The 26,643-nt window shown below is 43.9% G+C and overlaps 1 protein-coding gene across 2 annotated transcripts in view; it reads right to left on the bottom strand.

Moving 5' to 3' along the window:
* ADK (adenosine kinase) overlaps nucleotides 1–26,643 on the bottom strand; it is a 541,342-nt gene that overhangs the window by 500,786 nt on the left and 13,913 nt on the right. The window contains exon 1 of one of the 2 annotated variants that reach the window (XM_054034261.1): nucleotides 13,630–13,761. The exons of the other annotated variant lie outside the window; for it this stretch is intronic. Coding sequence (XP_053890236.1) covers nucleotides 13,630–13,643 — 14 coding nt within the window. The 5' untranslated portion in view covers nucleotides 13,644–13,761. Of the gene's footprint in view, nucleotides 1–13,629; nucleotides 13,762–26,643 lie in introns of those variants that run through there. 2 annotated transcript variants of the gene reach the window in all.

Here is a 26,643-nt window from a genome sequence, read left to right as displayed (position 1 = left end):
CTTGCACAAAGTCACACAGCAGTCAAGTGGCAGAGCTGGAATAGAACCTAGAACTCCTGACTCTCAGACCAGTGCCCCATTCAGTGGGCCACACTATCTTCATTTATGAATATACATATTTAAATATAGAATTTTTCAAATGTTGACAAATCTTGTGTTTTTAATAGGATCCAAGATTAAGTAAGTATATTTGTCCTTGGCTACATACAAAAAAGCCTAGAATGTGAGTATAATCCCTGATATTCCTGCTTTGGTCAAGGTACTTTCAATTATAAAATACTTCCCCCAGTTTCTCTTTCACCTCCACCTTGGATCCCCTCCAATCCATGCTCTGCCCTCCTATTCTATAAAGCTGCTCTTTCACCAAGATCTATATTGACCTTCACCTAGCCAAATTTCAGGGCTCATCCTACTCCTCATCTTCTGCTTCTTGACATTTTATTCAGCTGAGGCTTCTGCAATAACATCCTCTCATTTCTCCTTCTACTTCTTTGGCAGCCCTTTCAGTAGACCCTCCTTCTCATATACCATCCATGAGAGTCCCATACGCCTCTTACTTTTCACCCTTCCACTTCTCTTTTTATACCCTTTCTTTGTGAGATCCTAGCTATCCTCATAGCTGCATTCCCCATCTCTACCTCAATTACTCAAATCTACCTTTTCACTCGTGACTTAACAGGAAAGTGCCGATACACGGGTTTGGCTAGATGAAGACATCTCTTGGGTCTCTTGCCATCAACTCAAGCTTAACTCTCCTCTTTTACTGCTGCCACCACCATTCTCCTTTTCACTCTAGCCCATAAACTAGGAATCATGACTATTCTCCATTGCCTCACGCATCTAATTGCTATTCAAATCTTACCATTTCCTCCTCCAAAACATTACCAAGAGGCTACAGTTTAAAAACTCATCCAGGCACTAACATTTCCCATCTTAATCTCTTGGGCTACGAAAGTATATTATTTAACATGGTCAATTACCACCTTGACGATGTATTTGCCCCTGACCATTTACTCCCCCTTCCCAGTTTTTTTTTTTCTTGCAAGCTGTACAAGAAATAAATAGACCGTGGTTTCCTTTACTACATTTTGAGTTCTATTGGAAATCAACAATAAGTTTCAGAGGAAGCACCCAGTACCGGAATAGAGATGCATTACCATGTTTTCCTAGTATACAGGTATCCAATTTCTGCATGCATCACCCTTGTCCACTACCAAAGGCCATAAGCCTATATCTTTTAAGTACCAAATTCACACAAACATATTTACCAAGACAGAGCCAAAATTCTGCTACAAGGTGGCCCAATATAAAGTTAAATTAGAATTTTGGTAATTCATAACCCTAAGCAAGCAAAAAACAAATGAGAATTGCTGATTTTTTAGCTGACAAACTGAAAAACTTCAAGTTTCTCACTTTCTTTTATGATACCTTAATCATAGAATAGAAGTTTTATAGTATGTTTCAGTAAATATAGCAACCTTAATAGCCAAGAATGTTTTCAAATTTAGCAAAAACACTAAGAATACAAAATAAAATACGGGGTTGTGACCAACTAGAAACTGACAATTTACATTAAGTGGAACTAAGAATCAAGTATTTTGTGTGTGTGAAACAGTTAAATCTTTAGAATATTACAAACTAAATCCTCATTTCAAAAATAATCTTGCAGATTAGATTTGATATTCATAGATTTCAACACCAGACAGGACCACTGTGATCATCTAGTCTGACCCCTGTATAATACAGGCCATAGAACTTTCCCAAAATAATTCCTCAAGCATATCTTTTAGAAAAATATCCAGTCTTGATTTAATAATTCCAGTGATGAAGAATCCACCATGGCCTCTAATGGTTAACTGCCATCACTGTTAAAAACTATGCTTCAACTGACAGGTTTCAGAGTAGCAGCCGTGTTAGTCTGTATCTGCAAAAAGAACAGGAGTACTTGTGGCACCTTAGAGACTAACACATTTATTAGAGCATAAGCTTTCATGGGCTACAGCCCACTTCTTCGGATGCATATAGAGTGGAACATATATTGAGGAGATTGTGTGTGTGTGTATATATACATATACATACACACACACACACACACACACACAGAGAGCATGAACAGGTGGGAGTTGTCTTACCAACTCTGAGAGGTCAATTAAGTAAGAGAAAAACGAGAGACTGATGAGCTGGAATTGATATGCAAACTAGATACAATCAACTCAGGATTGAATAAGGACTGGGAATGGCTGAGCCATTACAAACATTGAATCTATCTCCCCTTGTAAGTATGCTCACACTTCTTATCAAACAGTCTGGACTGGACTAGCTTGATTATCACTTCAAAAGTTTTTTTTCTCTTACTTAATTGGCCTCTCAGAGTAAGACAACTCCCACCTGTTCATGCTCTCTGTATATGTGTATATATATATATCTCCTCAATATATGTTCCACTCTCTATGCATTCGAAGAAGTGGGCTGTAGCCCACGAAAGCTTATGCTCTAATAAATGTGTTAGTCTCTAAGGTGCCACAAGTACTCCTGTTCTTTATGCTTCAATTGCAATCTGAACTTGTTTACCTTCAACTTCCAGCCACTGGATGGAGCCCATTATTAAATATTTGTTTCACAGGTAGGTACTTAAACTGTAATCAAATATCTTCTCTTTGTTAAGCTAAATAGATAGACTCAAGGAGATCACTATAAAGCATGCTTTCTAATTCTTTAATCATCCTCAATAGCTTTTCTGTGAACCCTCTCCAATTTATCAACATCCTTTTTAAAATGTGCACACCACAACTGGACACAATATTCCAGCAGCAGTCACACCAGTGCCAAATACAGAGGTAAAATTCCCTTTTATGCATTGCAGGATCACATTACCTCTTTTGGCCACAGCATCACACTGGGCGCTCATGTTCAGCTGATTATCCACAACAACCTCCACATCTGTTTACCAGGATAGAGTCCCCGACACGGCAAGTATTACCTACATTCTTTGTTCCTACATGTATACATTTAGCCATATTATAACACACATTGTTTGCCTGAGCCCAGCTTACCTAGTGATCCGATTGCTCTGCATTAGTGACCTGTCCTCTTCATTATTTACCACTCACCCAGTTTGTGTGTCATCTGCAAATTTTATCAGTAATGATTTTGGTTTTTTCCAGGTCTTTGGTATTTCACCACTTTGAGCCACAATATTTTTAATATCCATATTTATTTTATAGTCTGAGGATTTGTTTATTGTAGAAGGCTAGATATAGTAAAGACTTTAAAAAGTAGGGGGGGTGGGTTGGTGTTAAATCAGGTGATTAATTTGAATTTATATAAACGGTGGAGAAAATCCAGAATATTTGAAAGTGTTGAATGAGAGTTTGCCCAAGATTCCATACGCCTACATTTATTGTCCACTCAGCTGCTACTTATATGCTGTAGAAAGCGGCATAACAATCATACTATACATACAGTATTTGTGTGATGCACGTTGGGATCCTTGAAGACAAAATGCACTATACATGATATTTCCAGTGAACATCTCAATCATAACTGAAGTATGAACAGACAAGTGTCAGTGTTGCAGTAACAACCATACATAAAATTCCAAGAAATTAATTGCATTGCATTGTGACTTTTTTTTAAACTTACTAGTTTCTCTCCACCTCATGGTCTAAGGCAGGGGTCGGCAACATTTAAGAAGTGGTGTGCCGAGTCTTCATTTATTCACTCTAATTTAAGATTTCGCGTGCCAGTAATACATTAACGGTTTTAGAAGTTCTCTTTCTATAAGTCTATAATATATAACAAACTATTGTTGTATGTAAAGTAAATGAGGTTTTTAAAGTGTTTAAGACGCTTCATTTAAAATTAAATTAAAATGCAGAGCCCCCCCAGACCGGTGGCAAGGACCCGGGCAGTGTGAGTGCCACTGAAAATCAGTTCGCGTGCCACCTTCGGCATGCGTGCCATAGGTTGCCTACCCCTGGTCTAAGGGCTTCTTTACATGGCCCCACAGTGCTGCGCTACCACTCCCTTGTGTGGATGCTGCTGATGCAAACTAAAAAGTATTGCGTTAACAAAGTCCTCTTTCAAATGCAAGACTTTTTAGTTTGCACCAGCGGCATCCACACTAGTATGCACTGCAATTCACACCCCTATAGTCCAAACTTTGGGGCCATGCAGACAAGCCAAAAAATCTAACTTGTGATAAGCCCTCTTCACCGTACACAAGAGGTTAATTGCATTTCAAACTAAGGGTTTTTAAACTTCACCTGGCATTTTGAGCTTATGACTGCTGGTAGAATTTATTTTGTTAAGAAAAGCCAACATGAAAACCATCAAGTTGTCAACTAACACATGGTCTGTTTAACAATCATGAATATATGTTTTATTTGTTAATATTCTTAAACCAATATTTAAAAACTTGTTTGCACTCTGTCAGAGCTTAGACTGTGTGACACACCTGAATCCAATTCCTTATGCCCATCATCAAAAGTAACTTACGGCACGAACAAGGATCCACCATCCCTGTCTATCCTGGGCCATTCTTTGCATGTTCTTTATGTTACTATGTCCCATAAGTTTCCCCTCTCTTAGTAATTTTTGGAGGGATTCTTTCCACCAGCTCCTTCTAAGTGTTCCTCCAACTGCTGTAGCTCATAATCTTGTATAATCATTTAATTGTGTTCTGTTATGATTAATCTGTGTAATCAATATGTGATTAATAGATTTAAGTTGTAGGTATAAATGTAGGAATATGTAAATAGTACTATAGGATAGAGGAGTAATAAGCATATGTTATGGATAAGAGTATGTTAGGTATGTAAGTTAGGTTATGCTTTAAAAGTGTAAAGGAAGGCCTGTCAAATTTTAGCTTAGCCAAATATGAGGCCTGAAAGAAGTTGACGTAAGTAGTTGATGCAGGGGTAACCACTACCAGTAAAAGTTGTAAGATTATTGTAAAAGAGGTACTAAGAACCGCACATAAAATTCTGAGAAATTAATTGCATTGAGACTTTTAAAAAAAAAAAAACTTACTAGTTTCTCAGTCTCATTGTCTAAGGGCTTCTTTACATGGCCCCACAGTGCTGCGCTACCACTCCCCTGTGTGGATGCTGCTGATGCAAACTAAAGAGTATTGCATTAACAAAGTCCTCTTTCAAATGCAGGTGATATTTGGGAAAATATTCCCTAGTGTACCCCTCATTACCACAAGATGTCTGATTGAAACATCATGGGAAATTCTGCAATAACTGTAAGTCACCATGGGATTTGTTGACATAGGCATTAATGAAGATAAGAGAAACTAAAAAGACAGTCTATGAAAAAGACAGACATACCAACATTTATGCAGTGTGGAACTCCAGATAAGGAAAAAGGGGTTGGAACCCTCATGCATATAAGAGTTATCAATGAGAGTAATACAGAATAAAAGTATGAAAATGTAAGGAAGAATTCATAAGGAGGCCCTCCACAAATGACCACCTGTTGAGCGATACTGACATCTCCAAGGGGACTATAGAGATGGATGTATGAAATCATTGATGCTAGTGTGACAAGGCACCTCCTTTGTCTCACCGGACTTGGCACTTCCCCCTCTGATGATGGCAGGTCTGGGGTAAATCAGCCCCACACTTCCTCCTTCTGTGCTCCTTTAGCTGTGTTTTCAGGGTAGGCCCCAGGGTCAGCCTGAGGGGTGATCCTTCACCAGACAAAAAGGAAATTATCTCAAAACACAAAACCAGAAGGGGATACCTTTCCCTGACTCCTCACTGGGGCAGAGTGTCCTCTGGTTGCTTGCCCTGGGATGTCAGTCCTTCCCCTAGCAGGCACCCAGATTTGGCTGTTACCCTATGGGAAGGAGCACAGGCTCTCAGCCTAGAAAAGCTTGTTTCCCTGCTACCACTAGCCTGGCAGTAGCTTGTGTCTCTCTCTCCCTCTTTGCTCTCCCCAGAGGAGGCATTTATAAAGGCCTCAGGCAGCCCTTAATTGCATTCAGGTGTCCCTAATTGACCTGAGATAACCTCTTCTCAGCTTGTAGGAAAAAGGGCCTTTAACATTCTAGGGCTAACATATCAGCCTTCCAGGACCCTTTTGCAGTTGTCCAGCCTGACTTTGTTACGCTAGATATCTTACATAGTGAGAGACAACCTGTATGTTTCAATAGTTGCAGCTCTGTTCATCTGTTTAATGAAATTGGTAATAAAGAAACGATTGATAACCAGTGAATGTTATTGTAGTCATTGCTATTGTTCCTTGTGCGCTCCTAGAGTCTCCAAACGTAATGATATTTTTAAGGGCATGTCTACATTTGCCATTTAAAGCGGAAAAAGTCCCTTTTTTGCGCAAAAACGGTGGGCGTGTCTACACTTGCCAATGAATTTTTGCAGTGAAACTCAGAAGTTTCACCGCAAAAAGAACACTACCTCCATGAGAGGTGAACAGCTCTTACCGGTGATGTTTTTGTGGTGATGTACAAGTGAAGACACGTTCTTCCTGTTTACAGAGCTTTTAGCCTCTGGAGGATATCCCACAGTGCCTAGGTAACCACTTTGGCCAGCAGCTCTGCTGCTCTGACACCAGGTAAACAGACATCCACCCCTTGTAAAGCCTGGGGAACTTTGAAACTCCCCTTCCTGTTTTCTTGGCAAGTGCTCACTTATCTGGCCAGGTGACAATGCCTGCTCCAGGAGCAAACAATCCGCAGCTTGGAGCAATTCTGAGTTACTGCAGCTGATCAGTGTTTGGGGAGAGAAGGCTGTGAAGGGACCCAGGATGCCCCACAATCACCTCCCCCTTCCCACAGGACCTATTGTTAAAATGGAGAGAGCTGCACTGTGTGATAGTTGCTCTCAGCTGCCATGGAAGTGCTGCAAATGTGAACATGATCTGACACCTGTGGAAGTGAGTACGCAAGCCAGCGCTTTTCTTTCACCCGTTCATTATGACCAGTGAAACTGACAGCGCAAAAAACTCTGCAAGTGTAGACATAGCCTAATAGCTCTTCTGACCTTCCTAATGCTGATATGGAAGCCTTTAGGGAGTGCAAACCTTTGGCATAGGTTACTATGGTTCAATGCCATTGGTAGTATCAACCCATCAATATTAAAGGCTACTTTGCCATGGGGCACACCTAACATGACCATTAAAAAAAAACAGAGGTAGCTGACACTAGCAAGAGTAGGTTCAGCAATGCCAACTGAAACATTTAGAACCAATACTGTTTCTACTGTCTTCAATTTAGTTGTTCCACAAAGAGGCAGTTACAACAGAACAGCATTTGGCACTTCATTTTCAAATACCACATGAGACTTTGCATATCTTATCGGTTAGCATCCACAGTGGTCTGCTGAGAACTACATAAGGATTGAAGACAGAAAATGTGAAGTGTTTAGATACCACAGCTCCTTAAAGAGTGACATTAGTATCTTAAATCTAACCTGAGTAAGGACACGTCTGCACTGGCAACGTTAAAGCGCGTTGCTTGTGTAGTCGTGGCACAGCTCAAGATTGAGCTCTTAAAAAAAAAAAAAAAACCCACCTCTACAAGGGGCGCAGCTCCCAGTGCTGGTGCACTGTCTATACTGGTATGGTATAGCGCTGAAACTTGCAGCGCTCGGGGTGTTTTTTCAAACCCATGAATGAGACAGTTGCAGCGCTGTAAAATGCCAGTGTAGACAAGCCCTGAGGTAGATCAACATGTAGCTTACTTGACAAAATAGAAAGCTAAAGAGCTCTGCATTGACTCTTAGATTAGACACCTATATTTCATTTTCAATTACTTCAGCTGAATGTTGTTAGCACTAAATTTGGTTTAAAGTGTTAGAATTTAAATGGTCAAAACTAGGTTTTAAAATTCACACTCCATTGCTGACACAAGGGAAGTCCTTAACTGTTTCTATACAGCACAAATAGGACAGCATTGCTAAGACTTCAATTTCTCCAAATACCTTTTCAAGCAGACAGACTAGTGTTGTTCGGGCCTTTCTCAACATGCAAACTTCAGAATCCATAGATCACAAAATAATCTGCTTATTTTTGTGGGTTTTCCAGGACTGGATTTCTACTGTCCCTAGCCAGGAGTCTAACAAAGACAGCAGAAGTTCATGCTTTGACATGTTTGAAAATCAGGCTTGAAAACTTCTTTATATAATTCTTTTGTATATTCAACCTTTTACTGGCTCCTATTTGTGTTCCAGAATTGTCCCCCCATTCTTCATTGTTATACTATTGACTTTTGTATTGTGCAGTGTGAGGCACAGTAGCTACTTGTTGCAACTTCTCTATTTCCACAGTTTTGTCAACAAAAGTCAGGTTTCATCAACAAAAGACTGGAAGTGTACCCACAGTCCTTCATACCAGGAGGTGATTCATGGCCCTACACACTTTGCATCATCACAACCCCCACAGTGGACTTCCCAATTCCAAACTGATTCGCAACTGACTGATAGCAGTCTGGAGTTGCCAGCTTCCACAGAGCTATCGCCACATACTTTTCCACCATTAGGGCAGCTCTCTTTTTGGTGTCCTTGCACCATAGGGTGGGGGGCATGTTCCACACAGAGTTCAAGGAAGGTGGCTTTGTGCATACAAAAGTTTTGCAGCCACTGCTTGTCATCCCATGCCTGCATCACAAGCTGATCTCACCACTCGATGCTTTTTCTCCCGAGCCCAGTAGCAACCATGTGCAGCTGCTCCATGAATGCCAACATCAATCTTGAATTGTTTCTTTCCATGGTACACAGCAGGGCATACACCATGGTTTCCTGTTCAGATTCGCAGCTCATTAAATACTGCAGCATCAGCCGCATTACGTTCATACCACTTATCACAAGACTAGAGAGCCTTGCAGGATCCAGGCTTTCAGGAAGAGATGACAGGCGCAAAGTTTATAGGGGCAGTTGAAATATCACACGAAACACAATTGGAAGCCCTTGGAATTATGGGACAGGAGAAAACTGCATCATACAGCAGTAATCCTGCCCCCATGATGCACTGCAATCCATTCTCATAACTCCTAGCAGAAGAAGGTGACGATTTGCCCAGCGGGATAGCTACCCACAGCATACTACTTTATGTTGGTGCTAGAGCACCAACCGTGGACGTGCTCTGCCAACAGAAGGAGAATTGTGTGAAAGTGTACAAGCGATGTAATTACAGCAGTTTATGATCATCAGCATAACTTTAGTCGACTTAACTCTGTAGTGCAGACATGACTTATGTACAATAAAACAAGATTCTGTAGGCCATATTGTACAGATATAAAATGAAAGCCATATTTACATGCTTGAAATTACTAGTGAAGTCAGACAAGAGTTAAATAGGGACAGCGTAAAGAAAAGCATTAAACTCTGACCGGTGTTATTACCACCACCTTAAAAGCAGTAAAAAAACTCTTTAATAGGACCTATATCCTGTTTACTTTTTGCTTGTTAGTCATGTTGGACAGCAAAACTGGACTGGTCAATTTCACATCTTGGTTATCAATTATTTAGACTCAAGGAGGAAAAGTTAAAGGTTGGATAAGATAAGAAATAGAAGGTGCAGACTGGTGAATCAAGGATGTGTGTTCTCCACAATTTTTTTCCTTTGAAGTCTAAATATTTACTAGGAATAATCTTCTTTTATTTATTTAACCATCTTCACTGTTCCTCTTCATTGAGTGTTAAGGTTCCTTCCCCACTCTGAACTTTAGGGTACAGATGTGGGGACCTGAATGAAAGTTAAGCTTAGAGGTTATCAGCTTAGATCTGCTTTTGCTGCCACCACCCAAATGATTTATGAGTTATTTGGGAAACCCCCTCTAGTCTCGGGTTCAAAGTTACAGCAAACAGAGGTAAACTCTCTAGCAAAAGGAACATTCACAAAGAAAAAACTAATATGCCTTGCCTGGCTGTTACTTACAAGTTTGAAATAGGAGAGACTTGTTCAGAAAGATTTGGAGAGCACTGATTTTAATAGAAGTATTTCATCTTCTCACACATCTATCTGCACTTTAGCATAATAGCACTGTGGAAGAGTGACATCAAAACGGTAATGGAAGTGTATGAGTGTCAAATAACATACAGGTGGGAAAAAAACTTCAGTCTTTATAAAGTGCTTAAAGAAATATTTGAAAAAATACACATTGGATTATTTTTTCAGCAGTTATGACATTTGGAAAAGTCAAATCCAAGCAGCAATCTGAGTTGCTCATTAGCAATACAGTAGAACAGAGTTACAAACTAACCAGTCAACCACACACTTCATTTGGAACCCAAGTATGTAATCACGCAGCAGCAGCTATATATTTAAAAAAAAAAAAAAAAAGGGCAAATACAGTACTGTGTTAAATGTAAAGTACTAAAAAAAAAAAAGGGAAAGCAGCATTTTTCTTCCACATAGTAAAGTTTCAAAGTGCTATTAAGTCAATGTTCAATTGTAAACTTTTGAAAGAACATTTTGTTCAGAGATACAAACATTTCAGAGTTACGAACAACCTCGATTCTCAAGGTGTTGGCAACTCTGAGGTTCTACCTTACTACAAAAAGCAACAGAGGGTCCTGTGGCACCTTTGAGACTAACAGAAGTATTGGGAGCATAAGCTTTCGTGGGTAAGAACCTCACTTCTTCAGAGGCAAAAAGTGAGGTTCTTTTTGCCTCTGAAGAAGTGAGGTTCTTACCCACGAAAGCTTATGCTCCCAATACTTCTGTTAGTCTCAAAGGTGCCACAGGACCCTCTGTTGCTTTTTACAGATTCAGACTAACACGGTTACCCCTCTGATACTTGATAGCTTACTACATTGTCTAGACAATATCAGCAAATGACTTATTTTACTATCAATTGATAATTGTGTTTTATAAGTCTACAAAAACAGCTTTGTTGGTTATTATAAAGTATGTATAAGATAGTAAGTTTTCCTGGGTAGATGGACCCTCACTTTTCAGTGTCCAGATAGCTTTACAAGAAAACTAATGTTTGTAGTGTTGTTGTAGCGATGTTAGTTCCAGGATATGAGAGAGCCAAGGTGGGTGTGGTAATACCTTTTATAGAACCAAATTATCTTAGTGAAAGAGACAAGCTTTTGAGCTCTACAGAACAGACCTGAAGAAAAGCTCGACAGAGTTCAAAAGCTTCTCTTTTTCACCAAAAGTTGGTCCAATAGAAGTATTACTTCATCTACTTTTTCTCTCCCAAAAATAAAAATGTCAGAATACTTACAACACGGTTTGGCCTTTTCCTGGGTGGAGCCAAAGTTATACTACAAGTTGGTTATTAAACCATTTTATACACCTAGCCTTAAGTTTATGAAGAGGTAGCATATTTCATGAAAAAAAAAAAAAAAGGTGTTTAACATTTCTATAACACTTAGACATGTAAGACCTGCTCTCAAAAGCAAAGCCAAACAAGCCACTATATAGAGACAGACTTGAACACATAGTTCAGTTAGGACAGGGTTTCAAGATGTAATAAAACAGCTGTGCATATTCATTCACAGAAACCCTTTTAAAATCTTGCTAGCAACTGCCGAAAGCTTTTGACCAATACAGTTCTATTCACAGCGCAATTACTTCTGCAACACAAAGATCATTTATCCTTCACTGTAATTAATCTGAGACCAGAGGCACTTCTGTGCTAGTTAGGGGTGCTGGAACAATTTATATAGTGGGGGTGCTGAGAGCCATTGAACTGAACTATAAACCCTGTATATGATGGAAACCACTTCAAGCCAGGGGGTGCAGCAGCATCTCCAGTCCATTAGTTCCAGCACCTATGGTGCTAGTACTCCATAATTCTATAAAGTTGAAAGGCTATTTCAATTACATCTCTATTAAGTAAAGCATGCTTAAAGTTAAGCATGTGCTTAAGTGCAAGTAGCCCCACTGAAATCAAAGGGCTATTCATATGCTTTGCTGAATGGGGCTTTAAAGAAATGAAGTTAACATTTGGCTAAGACATTGCATGTTTACATACAGGGTTAATGCAGTATCTTCAATACACATTTCACAATCCTCTGAAAGACGTAATTTATTTTAGATTCCAAGCACCTTAAAGCCAAGGTCAGTAGGAACTAGGTCTGTCAAACTGATGAACACTGTTCTACCATTAGCTCAACATAACCTGGCAGCTGAATAGCATCATGTTGTGAAAGAGTCCCTGGTCTATACTCCTAAACTGGAGACAGGGTGACATCTGATATACTGCACATGGGGGTGGGAGGATGGGAGAGCCACCTTTGAATGATAATTAAACTCAGAGACTGTAACTTTAGACAACTCTTCAGGAACTATGGGACTGATCAGTGTGTATATATATATATATACACACACACACACACACACCAGTCCCATATATGATAAAGGTCACCAGTTCACTTCACAGTACAAGTCCATTTAAAAGAGGAGGGTATTTAAGAAAAAACTAAATTTTACAAAAAAAAAAAAATTCACACTACTGCATGTTAAGCTATAGATTTTAAATCTAGTCACTGTAGTTATTACCCATCTGTGACCCTGGCATAATAATGCTTCAGGACCACCCTGAGTGTTGAGGGTCTTAATTAACTTTATCCTCCTTGGCGTTTGGGATTGATCTAAACTGAGCTTAAAAATGTAGCAAATATTAAGACTGGATCATAACGTTCATCCATTACTGCAAGATTATGCAAGTTACTGCCATATTACTATAGTTGCTCTTTCCCCACAATTAAACGTGTAGCATGGAGGAAAAAAAGGCTTAGCTCCAAATCAAACTTTAAAGCAGAGTCCTGCCAACATTATACACCAAGTCTGACTTTAAAACTGTCATAAATATATGCATCTACTTCTTGTCCTTCATCAATTTCATATCACCCCACATTTGCCCCCCATTACAGCAGTTCAATAGTCCATCACTTTAAAGTCAACATACTCCCAAACGATTTTCCTGGAAACGCTTATCATAGCAGGCCAATGACAGATAGATCCCTCCACACATCCTAATTTGAGACTTCCATTTCAACCCAGATGCCCCCATGTTAGTGCAACACATTATTAAATGCTGCGAAGATTTAGAGCAATTTCAGACTAAAAACCACTTTACTTTGCCAGCTAGTGTCAAAGAGAAGGAGAGCACCAGGATGTAAAGAGGCATGTAGTTCGCTTTTATGTTGGATAGGCTTTTAATTTTGTTTCAGCCAAACCCTGTTAAATCATAGGTGGGAGTGTAATAGACAAGGGAGTACCTCAGGGCAGAGTACTTGTCTGTAAACCATCCAGCACTCATGGTGCCACATAAATAATAAGCGTCCATAATACTGGTATATTTTTTGCTACATACGGATAATTGCCATCTGATTTAAAGACAGCACTTACATAGTTAAAGTTGGGGGGGGGGGGAGTTACTAGTGGAAGAGATGTCAAACAGCAAATGAACTGGTTATGGAGAGACGGGGGGGAAAGGATGGTAAAATAGAGCTGTTCCCACCCAGAACCCGAGGGAAGGGAATGGGGAACTGAGCCACCCCAAGCCCACGATCATGGGGGAGGCAATGAAACGGAGCCATCCCCAAGTCTAGGCAGAGGCAGTAAGTCAATGCACGCCTCAGACAGCAGCCCGTTGCCCTAGGGGCCGCGCTAGGGGGGCGAGCCCCAGCAACATCAACGCCTATGCGCTACCTGAGAACTGGCATGGTTCCCTCCGCACCCTCCTGGAAGGAGGAGTCCCCACTCGCAGCAGCGGCCGCACACAGCACCCCCGCAGCAGCAGCGCGGCCGCCACTTAGCTCCTCTCTTCAGCTCCCTCTATCTCCACTGAGCAGCCCTATGCAGCTTGGCCGCTCACCCAGCCGGCAGCCCCGCCCACACACACACACACCCGCAGCGATTGGCTGACACCAAGCCAGGGCGTCACCCTTGCGAGAAGAAGAGACTGAGGCGAGGGGGAGCGAGACTCGTCCATCGGCCGTGAGCAAGTTGAGGGCTCGCGCCCTGGCCCTCTGAGGCGCACGAGACCAGGCAGTTACCGGACCTGGAATGCCATGCTCGCGCCGTCTATCCGCCATCTTTACTGTGGGCAGACACACCCTCACGTAAACTGTCACCCACCTTTAAAACCCACACCCAATGCACCGTGTTAAATGGGTTGTCTTACAGCGATCTTTCTGCCCATATTAAAGATGGCCACGAAGTGGGGTGGGGAGAGGGGAAGGAGACCCTCCTCTATATGACCCTCACAATTACTGTGCCTCACTACCCTCTCAGAGTCTGATCATCTGCCCTCAGGAGGCTGCCCTACTGCACGCACAAACAAACTGCTGTGGTGGGGGAAGTTACAGCAGTAGCAGTACCTGTGCGAAGCATTGAGGTCCTGCCCTTATTTCCAAAAGCTATTTATGCCCCACAGTATTGCCAAGCCTGAGTGTTCCATAATCACGAGGCGGGTCCATCCCACAACTCATCAGAGTGGCCTTAAAATAATCGAATGGCTTTTTTTTCTTTTCCCCAATACCGATTGGGTTATTTTAACTTAGTTACTGTTTTTGAGCCTTTAAGATGCACTTAGGTCACAGTGTCCAGCTTTTCTCTACAACAGTTACCACAAGAGACATTCATTTCTTTCAACAACAAGCAGGTAATCAAGAAGTGAAACATTCAAGCAATTTCAGGATCAGGGACTCTAAGAAACTACACCAAATACTGCAGGAGTTGGCAAGACTGATTTCCCTCTCCCCACCCCCAGAGTTGTCCTTTGGGTATGGTGAATCGGGGCAACGGCCCCGGGCTCCATGCTTTGGGGTACCCTGCGCTTCGATAAAATTGTGAGGAGGAAGGCAGGAAGGTGAGGCAGGAGGGCAAGTGGGGTGAGCAGGTGAATAGGGAGGCGAGCGGCAGGTGGGAGGGTGGATGGCGAGGAGTTCATATTTCTTATTCCAATAATAAATGTTATAACATTTATCTGCCAATAATTCTGTTGTAGAGAACTACAAGATGTTGTGTTCTAACTTTCCATTGCAATTCTACCAGCACTGCTTTTCTGACAAAAATTTTATGGACCACATCTTGTACGAATAAAAGGAAATCTGTACAACCAGTTGAGTTTTCATCAAATTGCAGACCGTAGTCTACATTATTTTTATCATTCTGCTCTTCCCTTTGGAAGTCAAAGGGCCAAATCCTTAATCCCACTTTGTGCCTCTGACTATGCAAGGCAGCCAGAAAGAAAGCCACTGGGGGCATTTCCCTTGTGTAAACAGAAATCTGAGGTGGCTTATAGCCACCTTAGTAGGGTTACCAGATAGCAACTGAAAAAACAGGAAAGGAGGTGGGGGTAATAGGTGCCTATGTAAGAAAAAGTCCCACAAAACCAGGACTGTACCTTTAAAAACAGGACATCTGATCATCCTACACCTTAGCAGCTTAGGACCACCACCTCCTGTAGATAAATCTCTGATAATTTTCATATGACTTTACATTGTGCCTCTTCATATAACCTTGTGGTGGGTCTACCCACGTGTGACCTCTGTTTTCATGGGACTTTGTATCAAAGCCTCATTTAGAAACTTTGCATTGCCCTTGGTATAATATTATAGCCCCTAAGGATAGAATAAGATAGAAATTTTTCTTCTTTTTGCTAGCAGTAGAACAAGAGCTCTTCCCGCCCCGCCCCCCCCCTCTTAATCAATTGCCCTGTTGAATGAATGAGGTGTGGATGAGCAAGGCATGGAAGGCAGCACCTCCAGACAGCCTCAACTGTTGGAAAGGGGCTGGAAGCCAGACCCAAGGACAATAAAACGTGTCAAGTGGGCTCATTAAAGACAAGCAGACATACCAACAGCCTCGGGGGTTAGAAGCAAGCACCTTCTTTTGGAAACACCCTCTTTGCAGCACTGGGACAACACTCAAAAGAAAGCAGCACAAAGGACCAATGGACACAGACACAGAGTTTGAATCTGGTATAGATTTGCATAAGAGAAAAGCTGCTATAAAAGTGAGGTGTCTTGCAAAGGACCCTGGGTCTTGTCTTGTCAACATGGGAGCATCGAGCCGGATCGGCAGAAGCCCGGCTCCACCCCCTCCGCCATCTAACTCACCTGGCCAGTGAAGTTAAGGGGAGCAACTAATTGGTAACAACAAGACGGAGTGTGTTTGTGTGTGTGTGTGAGTGTAAGTGTAATATATTATATGCATCAAGTATCAGGGGGTAGCCGTGTTAGTCTGTATCTACAAAAACAACAAGGAGTCTGGTGGCACCTTAAAGACTAACAGATTTATTTGGGCATAAGCTTTCGTGAGTAAAAACCTCACTTCTTCGGATATTATATGCATATAATACAGTGTTAATGAATACATGTATTACTAATAAATGTGGCGTTTTGCCTTATTCCCCCTGAAAAGATCCTGTGCAGTACTTTAAGTACAACACTCCAGGTATAGGACCCTGTTAAAGTCTCCTGTCCCATCTAAAATAGCTGACAGATTAACTTTATAAATGTGTATGAAACCACCTATAACCTATTCATAGTTACCTTCTCTATCATATAAACTGTGGATTACTTCAAATGGAATTTTTTTCTGTTTGGAATTGCAACAATTCTGTGTTTTCCTTCTTACAAAAGGCAAAATGCATATCTCTAATTCACCTTTTTTTAGTTTTGCTGGCTCTTTATGAAGAGATGAGTTGCTTATATACCTCTTGGGTACAACTTCTGGAAGTTAGTTCAGTACCTCTCTCTTATCTGGGTTATTCAATCTATTACACACCAAGAAACACTTGATGTGGATTGTTATTCAGGAATAATAGGAGAGTGATTGAAACTGAAGTGTGCTTTATTTCTTTAATTATCTGATAGCAGGTCAGATACCACAGTGAGGTGAGTGAGATTTTATCAAGCTGAGTGATTGCCAATGGAGAGAGGAATAGAGAAAAAGAACAGGGAAAGAATAGGGAAAAAAAAGTGCACCCTTTACATATTTCTTAGGTATACTCAATAAAGGGGAAAGGAATGGAGAGAAGGTCACCTGCCTCTCTTCCTTTCTTTCAAGAATAAATTGAATAGTCATCTCTCTGAACTAGAATTGTGTGAACAACAGTTTTGTTTGGTTGGTTTTGGTTCACTGGCACTTAAAAATAAAGTTTTGGGTTAAAGGAAACATTGTTTGACAAAAAATGAAAAAGCTTTGATTTGACTGAGCCTTTTTAAAATAAAAACAAAGAAAATCAGTATTGCAACAAAGATATTTAAAAAATGTGAAAGGCTTGCCAAATCTGTATTTTTTTGCTGAAAAAAATTTGTACAGTTTTTTTTCCCACCTAGCTCTATTCTCAACTTTCATAGTTTGTCTCTTTATCTAGGATTAAAAAAAAACAAAACAAAAAAATGCAAACTTTGATCTTACAGAAAAATAACCCACCACACTTACAAAGGATATTGTGGTGATGAGGGTCAAGTAACTATCAGTCTCCAAAGTCCTGACCCTATAAAGACACACACACACACACCTTTACACACAGTGTGTACTCTGCGGGGATATTCACAAAGTTAAGCAAGTGCACCACTTTCGCAGAACAGGGACTTTCAGAAAGAATTTTCTTCATATTATCAGCCTGCTACTTGGCTCCATGCAGGTATAGGAGGAAAAATTATTTTTGAAGCATACCCAACCTGCATGTCCTTATATCAACATTTGTAAAGATATGAATTACTCCGTATCAAAGTATGTAATTTATGATTTTCATAAAAAATAAAAATATGCAGGTGAGTTTTGAGGGGGACATCTTGTAAAATTCATATACCTCTAGTGAGGTTAATACTAATCTATTTCAACAGGATACTGTTTTCCTACACTTCTGCTAGAAATGTCAGTTAACCACCTTTTTGTTAGCAATACATTCCTCAATCCTAGAATTGGATCCAAACAGCAGACCCTTACGCATGTGCAAAGCAGGACTCTGGTGGGTGGGAAAGGCTCAAAGGACAGTTGAAGATACAGTAACTCCTCACTTAAAGTCGTCCCGGTTAACGTTGTTATGTTGCTGATCACTTAGGGAACATGCTTGTTTAAAGTTGTGCAATGCTCCCGTTTGGCAGCCACCTGCTTTGTCCACTGCTTGCAAGAAGAGCAGCCCATTGCAGCTAGTTTGTGGGGGCTTGGAACCAGGGTGGACTGGCAGCCCCCCTATCAGCTCCCTGCTCCCTTAAGTTCCCTGTGCAGCAGCTGCCCAGCAGGCTAGCAATTGCAGCTGTCCCTCCCCACCATTGCAATGTGCTGCTCCTGCCCTCTGCCTTGGAGCTGTTCCCCGAGACTCCCACTTGCTGTGTGGGGTGGAGGTGAGGAAGAGGGGGGCTAATATCAGGGTGTCTCCCTCCCCCTCCCCCCTGCTCCTGCACCCCGCTTACCCATCTTTCATAAAGCAGGGGGGACACACGACAGGGCTCAGGATGGAGGGAGCTTGCTGGCAGCAGCTGTGGTCTCAGCAAGCTGATCTAATTAACAAGGCAGCATACTTAAAGGGGAAATGCGCATCTCTCTCACACACACACGGTGTGTGTCTCTCTCTCCGTCTGTGATGTGGTCTCCTCTCTCTCCATTCCTGCTGCCTTGTAGAGTGTGAGAGTTAACCCTTGAGGGCTCAGCCAATTGCTAGTTCATCATTTAGCAGTAAGGCATTTCCTAGGAAATATCCCACCCTCTGACTCCTCCACCTCAACCAAGCTTCACAATCATCATCACTGTGTACCAGTATTAAATTGTTTGTTTAAAACTTTATATATATACATACACACACAGAGTATATCACTTAACATCGTTTTGCTTAAAGTCGCATTTTTCAGGAACATAACTACAACGTTAAGTGAGGAGTTACTGTACCGGTGAACCATCTCTGTATCAGTGGACAAACCCCCGCAAACATGGTTTATTTCCTCCTCATCCCCCAATAACTCAAATTCAATATCACAACCCTGAATCACAAGCTATAGCTCTCCATAATACAGTTATGCATACTCTATAAGTAAATAATAAAAAAAAACAGAGTAAACCAAAATTAAGCCCTAGATCCAACAGCTTCTTTTACACTAGCTACTTCTCCACATTGATTCTCCAACAACTTCCACACAAAAGAGGGGGGGAGGGAATCCCCCCTTCCTTTCCAGTTACCTTACAAGTTTATTTGTAGGTAAGATCAGCTGACCTGACTAGATGAGTAATGCTACCCAGCTGCCTTCCTTCTGTCCCAGACCAGTTAGATAGAAAGGAACTCACAAAAGACCTGGGAAGAATCCAATTGAATTTCAGAATTCATTATCAAAACCACATATTTACTGGGAACAGTGGACCCAGAGAGACAATGTAGACCAGGAGTCGGCAACCTACGGCACACGTGCCGAGACGATTTTGCCTGGCACGCGGCTGCCAGCCGGGGTCCCGGCCGCTGATCCCGCTCAGCCCGCTGCCGGCTGAGTGAAAGGAGCCCCAGGCCGGCAGGAGGCTGAGCGGGGCTGGCGGCCGGAACCCCAGACTGGCGGCAGGCATGCCCCCTGGCTCCCCTCTCACCGCGCTCGGGCTCTGAGGCTCCCAGGAGTGTGAGCCGCCAGGGCGCGGGGTGCTGAGCCTGCTGCAGGAGGGGCAGTGGCTCACACTCCCGGGAGCAGCAGAGCCCAAGCGTGGCGAGGGCGGAGCCAGTGGGTGCACGGGGTCTGCCGCCCACATGCATCTGCTGCAGGAGCCCCCCAGAGGGCACCGGGCCACAGCCCAGGCAGGCGCACCCTCCAGTTCCCCCCCTCACCGCGCTTGGATTCTGCGGCTCCCGGGAGTGAGAGCCACTGCCGCTGTCCCTCCTGGAGCTCCCCCCCCCCTCCCGCTGCCTCAGCACTCTGCGGGGGAGGGACTGTGCACGTGGCAGCCTGGCGGCGTGTTTTGCCTCCATGTGGAGCCAGCATCTGACTGGCATGGGCATGGTAAGGGGAGTCCTGGGAGGCAGTCAGGGAGCAGGGGGAGGGCTGGATGGGTCGGGAGTTCTGAGGGTCCTGTCAGGGGGCGGGAGTGTGGATAAGGGTCGGGGCAGTCACGGGACAAGGAACAGAGAGCCTTAGGTAGGGGGTGAGGTTCTGGGGGGCAGTTGGGGCAGAGGTCCCAGGACGGGGCAGTTAGGGGACAATGAGCGGGGGAGGGTTGGGGGTTCTGACAGGGGCAGTCGGGGTACGAAGTGGGAGGGAATGGATGGGGCGGGGCTAGGGCAGGGCACTCCCCTCTTTTTTGATTGTTGAAATATGGTAACCCTAGGCGAGGGGGGAGCTGTGGGGGCACATGGGGGCTGGGGGAGGAAGGGCTGGGGGGCGGCTGCTCCCCGCTAGCGGCGCCGCCACCTTCGCAGGGCTGCTGCCCCCCTGCACCACGCCGGCTACTCCATGGCTGGGGCTCACTGCTGCCGCAAGCGGGACGCTCTGGCTCTCCGGTGCCTCCGGAAGGCAGTTCCTCCCTGCCGAGCTGCTGCAGCAGCCCAAGCCCGGCAAAGCCAGTGAGTGGACTCGGGGCGGGGGCCACCGGGGTGGGGTGGGGAGGGCTCATGGGGGGGCTGTGCACCCTCCAGGGGAGTTCAGGGGGTGGGGAGGGGGGAACCTGGTCTGGGGAGCAGCCCCTGGGCACGGCTGGCCCCTGGGGTCTATAAAGGCTTGTTGGGATTTGCCTCTCAATGAACCGATGTGCGGGGGGGGGGGGGGAGGCGCAAGGTGGAAGTTTCGCCTAGGACGCAAAATATCCTTGCACTAGCCCTACCCCAGGGGGTGCATGCACCCCAGGTTAAGAACCACTGCACTAAACTTATAAGATCTGCATTTTAAGTTAATTTTAAATGAAGCTTCTTAAACATTTTAAAAAACTTGTTTACTTTACATACAACAATAGTTTATAGACTTATAGAGAGAGACCTTCTAAAAACGTTAAAATGTATTACCAGCACGTGAAATTTTAAATTAGAGTGAATAAATGAAGACTCGGCACACCACTTCTGAAAGGTTGCCAACCCCTGATGTAGACAATGAGGGGAAATGCGGATGGTTATAGCCCAAGTGAGTTCTTTTCAGTGACCCCCAAAGTGCTTGTACACCCTTTCACACACAGCATGAAATGAATATATTATTTAAATAAACAGGTCTCTGTTCCAATCTGATAATGGAGTAGAATAAAAATTGCACTGGATATTTTTTGTTCTGGCAACTCGGGCATGATTACTTCCAGTTTTGAGCAATGACATGTGGGGCCCTAACTACTAATTATAGAATTAATAACTGCATAAGGTGAAACAGAACTTTCATCATTATAATGCTGGCATTTTTCAGTTGGCCAGTCAACTAACTGCTTCGGAGGATATATATTTATGTCCAAACAGCAGTCAGAGGAAAGTTTGTTGCTCGTATTCCCTCATAGAATGAAACCATAGCACCTTTGTGCTCTACTCATCTTTCTAAAAAGAGAGTTTTGGAAATTTAGGGAGTAATATTTTACATCTGTCAACAATATACTTATTGATTTTATCGGTCTTTCAGGACCCAATACTGCAAGCTAATACAGTTACACCTCTGAATAGAGCCACACTGAAGTCAGTTCCCACAAGGCCAATGAGAATACTTATATGAGCAAAGTTATGCACCTGCTTACCTGTTTGCATAATTGGGCCCTACAAGGGAATCTGGGAAGGAAAAAGATGCACAGATCTGAGGGGGTGAAAGCAAAGGACAGAAATAAAAGAGAGCAGGGTGAAATGAAAAAAAGCAAGAGAAGTGAAACAAAATGAACTGCTCACTTCTAGATGGGAAATTTATTGGAGTTTATTTAAGATACCAATCTAGTTTACAGTCTAGTTTATTTGGATTGGTAGCTGAAAGAAGACACAATAAAACCTCTCCCCTAAAATTGTGCAATCTTCCTTTACTTGAAAGAAGTTTGGAAAGGGAATCATTTTAAAATACATGAAATACTAGTAACTTAGCACAGAAGCTACCTGTAAAATAACATTAATAAAAAACTTTGCATTTTTTTATACATATCAAATAGACTAAGGCCCAAATTCAACTTTAATTATGAGCAACCCCAATTCAACTTTAATTATGAGCAACAACTCTTCCTAAAAACCATTAACAATTGTGTGCTTGATAACTTAGTCTAAGGATATGTCTACACTACGAAATTAAGTCGATTTTATAGAAGTCAATTTTTAGAAATCGATTGTATACAGTCAACTGCGTATGTCCACACTAAGCGCATTAAGTCGGTGGAGTATGTCCTCACTACCGGGCTAGCATTGACTTACAGAGCGGTGCACGGTGGGTAGCTATCCCACAGTTCCCGCAGTCTCCGCCGCCCATTGGAATTGTGGGTTAAGCTCCCAGTGCCTGATGGGGCAAAAAACCATTGTCGCGGGTGGTTTTGGGTACATGTCGTCAGTTGTCCCTCCCTCCGTGAAAGCAACGGCAGACAATCATTTCGCACTTTTTTTCCGTGCAGACGCCATACCACGGCAAACATGCAGTCCGCTCAGCTCACCAACACCGCCGCTGTTGTGTCCTGGGTGCTTCCTGGATGCTGCTGGCAGCAGACGGTGCAATAGGACTGCAAACCATCGTCATACACTGCTTCCACTGCAACTCTGCTTTCCTGCTCTCATTCAGACACCACACCACAGCAAGCGTACAGCCCGCTCAGCTCAGCTCACTGACACCGCCGCTGTTGTGTCCTGGGTGCTGCTGGCAGTAGACGGTGCAGTAGGACTGCAAACCATCATCATACACCGCATCCGCTGCAACTCTGCTCTGCTGATATTGCCTCGACAGCGAATTTCTCCATGTTGTCTGTCGTGGGCTCCCGGTCCTCGGGAAATGTGTGCGGTGCTAACCGTCATCCTCCACCGCTTCCGCTGCAACTCTGCTCTCTTGGTGCCATGAATCCACCTCGCAGGTCCTCTCGTTGTTCAGTATAAATATCTATTCTCATGGCATCCATCGTCATCCTCCGATTCCGCTGCAACGCTGCTTTCCTGCTCTCCTTCAGATGCCATACCACGGCAAGCATGGAGCCCGCTCAGCTCACCGCTACTGTTGTGAGCATTGTAACCACCTAGCACATTATGTGCAGAACCAGAAACTGCAAAAGCAGGCAAGGAGGTGACGACAGCGCGATCACGATAGCGATGAGGACATGGACACAGACTTCTCTCCAAGCATGGGCCCCGACAATTTGGACATCATGGTGGTAATGGAGCAGGTTCATGTCGTGGAACACCGATTCTGGGTCAGGCAAACAAGCACAGACAGGTGGGACCGCATAGTGTTGCGGGTCTGGGATGATTCCCAGTGGCTGCGAAACTTTCGCATGCGTAAGGGCACTTTGTGACTTGCTTTCCCCTGCCCTGAAGCGCAAGAATACCAAGATGAGAGCAGCCCTCACAGTTGAGAAGTGAGTGGCGACAGCCCTCTGGAAGCTTGCAACGCCGGACATCTACCAGTCAGTCGGTAATCAATTTGGATGGGTAAATCTACTGTGGTGGCTGCTGTGATCCAAGTAGCCAACGCAGTCACTGAGCTATTGCTATCAAGGATAGTGACTCAGGGAAATGTGCAGCTCATAGTGGATGGCTTTGCTGCAGTGGGATTCCCTAACTGTGGTGGGGCGATAGACGGAATGCATATCCCTATCTTGGGACCGGACCACCTTGGCAGCCAGAACATAAACTGCAAGGAGTACTTTTCAATGATGCTGCAAGCACTGGTGGATCACAAGGGACGTTTCACCGACATCAATGTGGGATGGCCGGGAAAGGTACATGACGCTCGCATCTTCAGGAACTCTGGTCTGTCTGAACAGCTGCAGGAAGGGACTTACTTCCCAGACCAGAAAATAACTGTTGGGGACGTTGAAATGCTTATAGTTATCCTTGGGGACCCAGTTTACCCCTTAATGCCATGGTTCATGAAGCCATACACAGGCAGCCTGGACGGTAGTTAGGAGCTGTTCAACTATAGGCTGAGCAAGTGCAGAATGGTGGAAGAAATGTGCATTTGGACGTTTAAAAGCACGCTGTCGCAGTTTACTGACTCGGTTAGACCTGAGCTAAACCAATATTCCAATTGTTATTGCCACTTGCTGTGTGCTCCACAATATCTGTGAGAGTCAGGAGGAGACGTTTATGGCGGGGTGTGAGGTAGAGGCAAATTGCCTGACCACTGATTACGCGCAGGGTGATTAGAAGAGTGTAGCAGGGCATGCTGCGCATCAGAGAAGCTTTGAAAACCAGTTTCATGACTGGCCAGGCTACAGTGTGACAGTTCTGTTTGTTTCTCCTTGATGAAAACCCACCCCCTTGGTTCACTCTACTTCCCTGTAAGCCAACTGCCCTTCCCACTTCGATCACCTCTTCCAGAGGCAATAAAGTCATTATTGTTTCAAAATCATGCATTCTTTATTAATTCATCACACAAATAGGGGGATAACTGCCAAGGTAGCCCAGGAGGGGTGGGTGAAGAGGGAAGCACCGGGTGGGGGTGGGGGATGAGGGTAGGAGGAAAAGACAAGGCCACACTGCACTTCAAAACTTATTGAATGCCAGCCTTCTGCTGCTTGGGTAGTCCTCTGGGGTGGAGTGGTTGGGTGGCCGGAGCCCCCTCGCGTTCTTGGGCATCTGGTGAGGAGGCTATGGAACTTGGGGAGGAGGGCAGGCGGTTACACAGGGGCTGCAGTGACGGTCTGTGCTCCTGCTGCATTTCCTGCAGCTCCATGAGACACAGGAGCATATCGGTTTGATCACCCAGTAGCCTCAGCATTGCATCCTTTCTCCTCTCATCGCGCTGCCGCCACCTCTCTTCTTGCTCCCATCACCTCTCATCTTGCTCATCCCTCCTGTCCTCACGTTCATTTTCTGCTTTCCTGGACTCTGACATTGTTTGCCTCCACGCATTCTGCTGAGCTCTTTCAGTGCGGGAAGACTGCATGAGCTCAGAGAACATTTCATCACAAGTGCGTTTTTTTTCACTTTCTTATCTGCACTAGCCTCTGGGATGGAGATGATAGGGGAAGCGTTGAAACATCTGCAGCTGTGGGAGGAAACAAAAGGGGAGAGTAGTATTTAAAAAACACATTTTAGAGAACAATGGGTAGACTCTTTCACAGTGAACCAAGCTGTTAACATTACATAGCACATATGCTTTCGGTACAAGGTCACATTTTGCCTCTTATATTGAGGGCCTGCCGGTTTGGTGTGAGAGATCACACACGCAGGGCCGGGCAACAGAATTCAGCTTGCAGGCAGCCATGGTAAGCCACAGTCTTTTGGCTGCTTCAACCTTCATAATATGTGGGAATGGTTTCAAACAGCAGCGCCCTCCTTTCCCATACCAAGCACCCGTTGGGTTGGCCATTAAAAAGGAGGGGCTGTACTGGCCGCGAATGCATCCCAAGTCTTCAGAGCAAATTAATCATTAAACACACTTGCTTTTAAATCATGCATTATATTTACAAAGGTACACTCACCAGAGGTGCCTTCTCCGGCTTCATGGTCTGTGGTTGGGAGGGTATTGGCTCCACGGTGATAAACTGTTCCTGGCTGTCGGGGAGAATGGTTTCTCTGCTTGCATGCTGTGCGCTATCCTCCTCCTCCATCTCCTAATCTTCCTCATTCCCAAAATACTCATCCCTGTTGTGTGAGACTCCACCCTTGCAGGTGTCCATGGACAGGGGTGGGGTAGTGGTGGGGGGCCCCCCCCTAGAATTGCATGCAGCTCATCGTAGAAGCGGCATGTCTGGGGCTCTGACCCAGAGCGGCCGTTTGCCTCTTTGGCTTTTTGGTAGGCTTGCCTGAGCTCCTTAATTTTCACGCGGCTGCTGCAGATCCCTGTTGTAGCCTCTGTCCATCATGCCCTTAGAGATTTTTTTCAAATATTTTGGCATTTCGTCTTTTGGAACGGAGTTCTGATAGCACGGATTCGTCTCCCCAAACAGCGATCAGATCCAGTACCTCCCATTCGGTCCATGCTGGAGCTCTTTTGTGATTCTGGGACTGCATGGTCACCCGTGCTGATCAGCTCACCACGCTAGCCAAATAGGAAATGAAATTCAAAAGTTCCCGGGGGGTTTTCCTGTCTACCTGGCTAGTGCATCTGAGTTGAGAGTGCTGTCCAGAGCAGTCACAATGGAGCACTCTGGGATAGCTCCCGGAGGCCAATACCGTCAAATTACGTCCACACTACCACAAATTCGACCCGGCGATGTCAATTCAGCGCTAATCCCCTTGTCGGGGAGGAGTACAGAAATCGATTTAAAGAGCCCTTTAAAGTCAACAAAAATGGCTTCGTCGTGTGGATGGGTCCAGGGTTAAATTGATCTAACACTGCTAAATTCCACCTACACTCATAGTGTAGACCAGGGCTAAGGAGAATAAGTTGCCTAATACTAGTAGAGAAAGGAGGATATTGTGCTTTGTATTTTTAGTTTAATACATCAACTGCCAAAATTCAATGCTTACCTATTCTACATGTAGACAAATCAATTTCTTTAAATTGCCAACTACATCATGACCATCCAATCAATATAAGAGATCCAGAGCATCCACAGGAAAATGATAATGTAGCTGACATGACTTTATTACAGGAAAGAATGGCATTTGCTAGGAAATGCTCCCAAAGAAGTTGTTAATTTGCCTGT

This window comes from Malaclemys terrapin, chromosome 7, assembly GCF_027887155.1.
Source record: "Malaclemys terrapin pileata isolate rMalTer1 chromosome 7, rMalTer1.hap1, whole genome shotgun sequence".
NCBI classification, from domain to species: domain Eukaryota; kingdom Metazoa; phylum Chordata; order Testudines; family Emydidae; genus Malaclemys; species Malaclemys terrapin.
Note: the sequence above shows the minus strand (reverse complement) of the source record. Positions and strands in the feature narration are given on the sequence as shown.